This window comes from Colobus angolensis, unplaced genomic scaffold, assembly GCF_000951035.1.
Source record: "Colobus angolensis palliatus isolate OR3802 unplaced genomic scaffold, Cang.pa_1.0 Scaffold1, whole genome shotgun sequence".
NCBI classification, from domain to species: domain Eukaryota; kingdom Metazoa; phylum Chordata; class Mammalia; order Primates; family Cercopithecidae; genus Colobus; species Colobus angolensis.
Window position 1 is genome coordinate 11,785,148 of NW_012110918.1, and position 7,973 is coordinate 11,793,120.

General features: G+C 57.3%; 1 protein-coding gene across 1 annotated transcript; it reads right to left on the bottom strand.

Moving 5' to 3' along the window:
* Positions 1-2,028: 2,028 nt before the first annotated feature.
* Positions 2,029-7,138, bottom strand: TRIM65 (tripartite motif containing 65). Its single transcript, XM_011933078.1, has 7 exons — positions 7,104-7,138; positions 6,770-6,926; positions 4,557-4,652; positions 4,068-4,301; positions 3,812-3,986; positions 3,616-3,681; positions 2,029-3,166 (listed from the first exon to the last, which is right to left on the bottom strand). The coding sequence occupies exons 1-7, from the start codon at positions 7,136-7,138 to the stop codon at positions 2,598-2,600; spliced, it is 1,332 nt and encodes a 443-aa protein (XP_011788468.1). The 3' UTR covers positions 2,029-2,597.
* Positions 7,139-7,973: the final 835 nt, after the last annotated feature.

Here is a 7,973-nt window from a genome sequence, read left to right on the forward strand (position 1 = left end):
GAGGTGGAGGTTGCAGTGAGCTGAGATTGCACCACTGCACTCCAGCCTGGGGGACAGAGCGAGACTCCATCTCAAAAAGAAAGAAAGAAAAAGGGGTTAATATTTACAATATAGAACATGCCCACAGAATATAGAAAGAACCACCACCCAGTAGGAAGATGACTTTCATATAATAAATGACCCCAAACACCTCCCACCTCAGAAGCGGACAGGGGGCCACTCTTCCTCTCTCTGCCCCCTCAGAGCGCGGCTCAGCCCTCTGGAAGCTTCTGCTGCAGCCTTGGATTAGGAGGGAGTATGAGGTGGGGACAGCAATGATGGCTATCTGGCCAGGTCAATACATCCTGCCTGGCTGGGCTTTCAGCTCCCACTGTTGCCCCTAGCTGGCCAGCAAGGTCCTGCCTGCCTCCTGGCTGTGGGGCTGCACATGTCAGGTTCCCTTCCCATGTCTGGGGAGCTCCCATCTGAGGATCTTGCTGGAAAGTCCTTACCTGGGCTGTGCCAATCCAAGTCCCTCCCCTGCTCTTGAATAAACAGCCACAGGCTAGGAGCAGGGACACAAGATGGAGGCTGCAATGGTGGCAGTGATTGGGATGGGGTTGTTGTGGGAGGTTTTTTTTTTTTTTATAAACATAAAAACATTATATATATTAGGGTATGTATATTACATGTGTATTATCCTCTAAAAATTTTTTATTGTGAAATATTTGTCCATGAGTACATATAACACAGATGTCCAGTTTTTAAGCTTACAAAAGCAGACACCTCTCCCTTTTTTTTTGTTTTTCAGATGGAGTCTCGCTCTGTCACCCAGGCTGTAGTGCAGTGGTGCAATCTTGGCTCACTGCAACCTCACCTCCCAGGTTCAAGCGATTCTCCTGCCTCAGCCTCCCCAGGAGGGATTACAGGCGCACGCCACCACGCCCGGCTAATTTTTGTTATTTTTAGTAGAGACGGGGTTTTGCCATGTTGGCCAGGCTGAACTCGAACTCCTGACCTTGTGATCCGCCCGCCTCGGCCTCCCAAAGTGCTGGGATTACAAGCGTGAGCCACCGCGCCTGGCCAAAAGCAGACACCCTTGGAACCACCTCCCAGAACAAGAAGTAGAACATTTCAAGTAAAACAAATTACATCTACCCTATGACCCAGCAACCCCACTTCCAGAAGTACAAGCAAAATCATGCCCAGGGCTCTTCATGGCAGCATGTTCTGCAATGGCAAACACCACACGAAACCAGGAGGAGCTAGCCTGTGCCGGCACCTGCACACACGGCTGCCCCAAAGTCCCACACCCGGGGGGGGGTGCTGGAGATGGAGGTCCTGCTGGTGTCACGCACTGCTTGGTGACAGGGTTGAGGGGCCTTAGTCGGCCGGATTCAAGGTGGCCTCACTGTGGCCTTTTGTATAAAAAAATCTTCAAGTGCTCATTGTTCTGAGTGACTCACTTGAGGTAACAGCCTACATACATGACCATAAATGCGGCCAAGCATCCTGCTCAGAAATATTCATCATAAGCCAGGCGTGGTGGTGCACACCTGTAATTCCAGCTACTCAGGAGGCTGAGGTGGGAGACTCCCATGAGCCCATGATGGCACCCCTGCACACCAGCCTGGGTGACAGAGGGAGACCCTGTCTCAAAAAAAACTACATTGATGTTTGTATAGCTAAAAAGAAAGCAAATTAAATGTCCAATAATAGATAAACTTGATAGCCATTAGAATGACTACAGCAATCAGTGAAAATTTTCTTTTTTTTTTTTTTGAGACGGAGTCTCGCTCTGTCGCCCAGGCTGGAGTGCAGTGGCCGGATCTCAGCTCACTGCAAGCTCCGCCTTTCTCCTGCCTCAGGTTTACGCCATTCTCCTGCCTCAGCCTCCCGAGTAGCTGGGACTACAGGCGCCCGCCACGTCGCCCGGCTAGTTTTTTGCATTTTTTAGTAGAGACGGGGTTTCACAGTGTTAGCCAGGATGGTCTCGATCTCCTGACCTCGTGATCCGCCCGTCTCGGCCTCCCAAAGTGCTGGGAACAAGACCGTCTCCTAAAAAAATATGTTTAAATGCAGAAAACAAAATTGTTTATAGAATACAATTATAAGGATGCACAAAATAAAAAGACTACAAGACAGGACGGATGTCTATCCAAATGTTACAAAAAATTAAAGAGAGCTGCAGGCGGGACGGAGGGAGGAATCTGTGTGGCCCGGGACTACTCTGGCTCACCGCCCCTCACTAACTGCTCCTTTGGCCCTTATCATCTCCGGAGGCAAGTTCAGGTGGATCCAAATTTTGTCACACACGCTGTCCTGTAAGCCCAGACGTCCCCTGGGCACTGCTCTAGGCTCCCAGGCCCAGACAGCACCTAGAACTGGGTTCTGTTTGGGGCAAGGGCATCCCATTTATCCCCCTCCTAGACCGTGTCCCCTTCAAAGAGGCTAGAACAGTGAACTTGGGTTTATGCTCACCTCCCCCCACCTCCAATCTCTTTCTGAGTTAACAGAGAGGCCAACCGCTGGTCCTCCAATCTCCGAGCTGGAGCTGGGCAGCTCTTGGGCACGCAGGCATGGTGGCAGCTATGCCAGGGCTCCATCCCATGCCTTCTTCAGCTGAGCACCCCTTCCTGGGGCCCCAGAGGGAACACAGCCCCTGGCTGATGGCACAGGGTCAGGGTCCTACCCTCAAGGAGCCAGAAGACGGGGGTGAGGGGCTGGTTGAAGAGGGCATGGAAGGTGTACAGGGGCTGGGTCTGGGGCTCCAGGCTGTAGAAGGTGAGGCAGCCTGAGGCCAGGTCCAAATCCATGCCCAGGAGCCGCCCTGACACCCCTGGGAGGCGCTGGGCCTGCCCGTTGTGCCAGGCCTGGAGGCTGTCCCCCTGGACGCAGAGCCCCCAGGAGCAGGGTCCCCGGCCAATGTTGTCCGTGTGGGGCCCCACCCTGCACCGTGACAGTTGCGGGTAGGAGACGCCCAGTGTCACTGAGTGGTCTGACGCGCGCACCTCCCAGTAGTGGCGCCCGGCCTGGAAACTCTGGGTACACTGCACCTGCCAGAGCTCGAATCTGCCAGGCCTGCCTGGGCCCTGGGACTGACGGCAGTGCTTCACCTGCTGGTCCTCGTGCGACAGATAGAAGTAACGGTTGGCGCTGATTGGATCAAAGGTCAGATTGCGATAATCTGTTGGGGAAAGGAGGACAGAAGTGGGCTAGGGGAAGACAGCACAACTGGATCTCCATTTATCCGCTGCTAAACCTCCGCCAGGCATGCTGAGCACCGGCAGCCACCACAACACTTCATCCTCGCCATGACCTCGCAGGCGGAATCCTCTATCAGCTGAGAAAACTGGGGCTCTGAGATCCATTAACTCAGTATTAAGCATAAGAATCACGGAGTGCCCCAGACTCTGTCCTTCAATGAACACTGGCTGCCTCTGCTTCAGGGTGGATGTGCATGATGTCCAGGCTCAGATGCCCAGGCTCAGATGTCCCGGCAGGACAGTCACAACACGTGCCCCCCTCACTCACATGTGCATACAAACATGTGTGCACACACTTGTTCACAGCACACACAGGCACCTCCTTGCACTCGCACACACAGTTGCACACATACACGAATGGCCTCCTTACTCTGCCAGAGTTTCCTCCTCAGTGGACAAACTGTGCTTGGGACCGGTGCCAGGGGCCCTGGGGCCTCTAGGGGGCAAAGCAGCATTAGGAGAATGGTTGGAGAGGTCATGATGTGTGGGCCCTGACCCGCCTCTACCCCCCAGCGGGAGGAGCAGCTGGGCTCAGGGCTGTAGTGGGGGCCTGGGGTCAGTCTTACCCATGGGGCCTAAGTCCACAGGCTTGGCTGGTGTCCCGGGGTGGCACCCCTCTTCCAAGAGGAGGCCACACAGCCGGCTTAGCAACTGCTTCAGGTCACCCAGCTGTTGGTCTTCATCCCACTGCAGAGGGTTCAGTGGCCCAAGAGGCCCTGGGGGCTGGAGGAGCTGTGATTCCTGAGCCCCAGGGAGAACAAGTAAGCCGGGGCCTAAGGGACAGGGAAGCAAGTCCCCCACTTGTGCCCTGAGCCCTCGCACCTGCAGGAAGGTCTGCTCATCCACCTGCTCCAGGAGCTCCCGGATCCTGCAGCCATGGTGAGCCACGGCCTCCAAGTGGCCCCGCAGCCGCTGCTCCTCATCTTGAGCCTGTGCCAGCACCCGCGTCTTGGCCACCTCGATGCTCCTCAGTGCTGCCGTGTGCTGCATTTCCAGGGCCTGTAGCAGGCTGCTGAACTTGCCGGAGACCCAGGAGGCCAAGACGCAGGCCGAGTTCTGGGTGGGAACAGGAGGGGCTTCAGGGTGGCCAGGGCCCTGTGCCATACCAAGGCAGGCTAGGGCCAGGGCTGCCTGCTGGGCTGAGGGTCAGGGATGCTGGGAGGCAGGGTCCTGGGAACCTCCCCAGGACCCCTGTGCCCGGCTCCCTGCTCAGCCACACTCCCTGCTGCCCAGTGTTCCAGGGACCAGCTGGTGACCGCCCCCAGGATGCAGTGTGAGGCCATGATGGGCGGGCAGGCACCGCCCTCATACCTGGATCTGGCTTCTTTGCTTCTGCAGCTCTAGTAGCTGGCCTTCGGCCTGGGTGGCCTGCTGCTGGGTAACCTCCAGGCTGGCTCTCAGCTGGGCCTGTGGTGGCCGCCCATGGGACAAGCAACAAGAGAGGGCCAGGATTGGCTGTGACTTCCTTTCTCAGACAACCAACCATGCCTGCAGACACCAGGCAACCCCTCCCCACGCCACCCCAGGCCAGCCTCCAGAGCACAGGCCTCACTCTAACCCAGGGAGAGTTGGGGCCGTGCCCCGCGGGTTCCGGACAAAGTCCTTCCTAGCCTGTAGCAGGTGGTACCTGAGCAGAGCAGAAGCCTTGGGCTCAGGACCCAACTTCCATTCCCATTTCTACCTCTTGCAAGCTGAGCAAGCTGAGGCAAAGCACCTGCCCTCTCTGGGCCTAACCCCACACCCATCAATACATGAAAGCGATAATGCTGGCTCAGGAGACCTTGCAGGGATAACCCCACATACTAAAGCTTTTGGTCCCTGTCTCACTGCAGAGGGGTCAGTGGTCCAGGAGGCCCTGGGGCTTGAGAAGCTGACTGCAGGGACCACCCAAAGCACCAAAGCTGTCTGAGAAGTGGGCAGTTATTTGCATGGATAAACTAGATTCTTCTGGGGATCCGGCCAGTCCCTGGCCCTAGCTTTGAGCCTGAGGGGGGAGGAAGGGACCCTTATTCGGTTACGTTCCCTGAGTCCCTTGGGAATCAAAACACCATGCTCTCATGAGAGCGAGATGAACCATGCAGGTCCCGGGGGCCCCATTCCCAGCACCTGGTCAAAAGCTTCACCCTCTTGTTTCTGCTCTTCCCACAATGCACTGAGATGGGGATCGTTGCTATCCCCACATCACAGAGGAGGAAACGGGCTCAGAGAGGTTGATAATTTGGTCAACGTCCTCAGATCTTCCTAAGTCCAGAGCTCCGCCAGGCCCCCGGCCTCCAGCATTTAACACAGGAACACAGGAGGCAGGAGGGCGGGCTCTCCCAGGGTACCCGACCCTCCCCCAGGGACAGGCACCCCCACGTCCCTTTCCCTCTGTCTTGCAAAATCCTGGCTCCCCTGGTGCTACTGGCTGCCCCTGTTGCTCCCTTCCTCCACATGGCCCTCTACGGGCCTCCAACTCAAACTTCCATGCCTGGCTCAGTCTTCTGCACCCGCCGTTGAGCAGTACGTCTCCTCTCTTCCTACTCGGCGGCTTCAGCAGCCACAAGGAATGTCCCGCAACACTCTGGAGCCCTTTTCCTTCACCTCATCTCAGCCTCCCGTGAACTCACCCTGGCCCTGTCACCAGCTCTAAAATCTCCATTCTAGGCACCCATTCTTCCTTCTCTGACCACCACCTTCCTGCCCTCTCCTGTTCCAGCCACCTCTGTCCCAGTCCTCCCACCTTGCTGACCCCCAGCCGTGCACCCTCCCAACCCTCCCTGCCCATTAGGCCTCCTGGCCACCCCTTCCCTTCTTGTCCCATCCAGCGTCCCTGCGCCATCCTCCACCCATGCCTTAGCCCCAGCCCTCCTCAGTCCCCAAATGATTCCACGTCCTGTCTTCACTGCTGAAATGGGTTTTGTCAAGGGCTGTGCTGAAGGTCATTTCTGTCCTCATACTGAGCCTCCGATCGGCATGGGCACCCTGCCCGTTCTCTTCCTGGCACCCGTCTCCAGGTGCCACACAGGGCTGCCACTCCCCCAACCTTCCCCATCTTCCTGGGAGCTCCAGCTTGGAACCCTCTCTCCCTCCTAGCACTAATGACTCCTGGCACTAATGACTCCCGGCTCTCCGCTCCTGAGCTTTGGAGCTCACTGCAAGCTCCACCTCCCGGTTCACACCATTCTCCCGCCTCAGCCACCCCAGGAGCTGGGACTACAGGCGGCTGCCACCAGGCCCAGCTAATTTTTTGTATTTTTAGTAGAGACGGGGTTTCACTGTGTTAGCGAGGATGGTCTCAATCTCCTGACCTGGTGATCCGCCCGCCTCGGTTCCCAAAGTGCTGGGATCACAGGTGGCTGCCACCATGCCCAGCTAATTTTTTGTATTTTTAGTAGAGACGGGGTTTCACTGTGTTAGCGAGGATGGTCTCAATCTCCTGACCTTGTGATCCGCCCGCCTCGGTTCCCAAAGTGCTGGGATCACAGGTGTGAGCCACTGCACCCAGTGGTGGCCAGGCTGCGGTGAGTCTGGCCCCCTCCCACTCCCGGCGGCAGCGCCTGCTCCTGGAGGCGACACTCGCGCATGGTGCACACGCTGCACACGCAGTGGCTCTCGGTCCGGCAGAAGAGCTCCAGCGGCTGCCCATGGCGGGGGCAGCGCACGGCAGGGCCAGGGTCCCAGGTCCCACAGACTCGTCCCCTGGTTTGTCCCACTGGCGGCTGTAACCTCTATATGTCCAAGGCCAAACTCTGCCCTCCACCTACGCCTCTCAGCACATAGCACCCCAGCCACCTGCATGCTCAAGACAGAAACCCAGGTGTCTCCCTTGCCGCCCTCTCTGCTGTCCCCCATGTCCCCTCTGGCCTCCTTAGGTACCGCTCCCCCTCAGCGTTTCTCATCTCCTCCTCCATCCTGGTCTCCTTTCCCTGCCCCCCAACTGGTTCCTTGCCTCCCTGCACTCCTGCCCTGGGCTTCTACCCTATTCAGGTCTTGGGTCCTGCCCCCTTCAGCCCCCAGCCAGGTGATTAGTCTCCATGAAGCCCAAATCTGATCATGTGCCACCCTGCTTCCAAGCCTACAATGGCTCCCATGACCCTAGAGTAAGAGACAGGCTCCCCCAGGACCCTGCCCGATCTGGCCCCCTCTGACCCCCGGGCCTGGCCCACAGATCTCAGTGGCACAAATCTGCCACTGGCCACCCCGCGTGCCCAGTTCTTTCCCATCCCAGAGAGGGAAGCAGGCTGATTCCTCTGCCTAAAAAATGCTCTTCCCCAGCTCTTTCTCCTCCTGGCTGGTGCTTCCTCAGCCCTCACATGCCAGCCTGAAGGCGGCCTCCCCTTCCTCCTCCTGGCCTGTTTAGCAGGGTCACCCCGACACCTCTATGACATGCTATGTGCCTTCCTCACTGCATTTTGTAAGAATACATTCACGCCTTACTGGAACACTGACTTCTTAAGTGGATTCTAAGTCTCTTAAGGGCAGGGAGCTCGTCTATCCATTTACCAACAGCCCCCATACCCCCCTCACCCCTCCACCCCCACCCCGTACAGCGAATTAAAGCAGACACACGACTGTTCTCTAGCGCCTGGGCACGGAGCAGGGAGCTGCTGCCTCATGCCCAGGCTTTTTTTCATCCGGAAGGCATCCAGCAGCTCCTGTGACCCACCCTGCGGCACTGGCCGGGCTGCACATCCCAGTCCGATGCACAGATCCGAGATATTTTTTTTTATTTTGAGACGGAGTCTC

Bases quoted from the DNA above. Each gene is read 5' to 3' on its own strand.
- TRIM65 (XM_011933078.1), bottom strand. From the start codon at position 7,138: ATGGAGGAGGAGATGAGAAACGCTGAGGGGGAGCG. The intron at 3,987-4,067 runs GTGCGAGGGCTC...CCTGGGGCTCAG, and splicing joins ATGAGCAGACCTTCCTGCAG to GAATCACAGCTCCTCCAGCC. The intron at 3,682-3,811 runs GTAAGACTGACC...TTTGCCCCCTAG, and splicing joins TGTGGACTTAGGCCCCATGG to AGGCCCCAGGGCCCCTGGCA.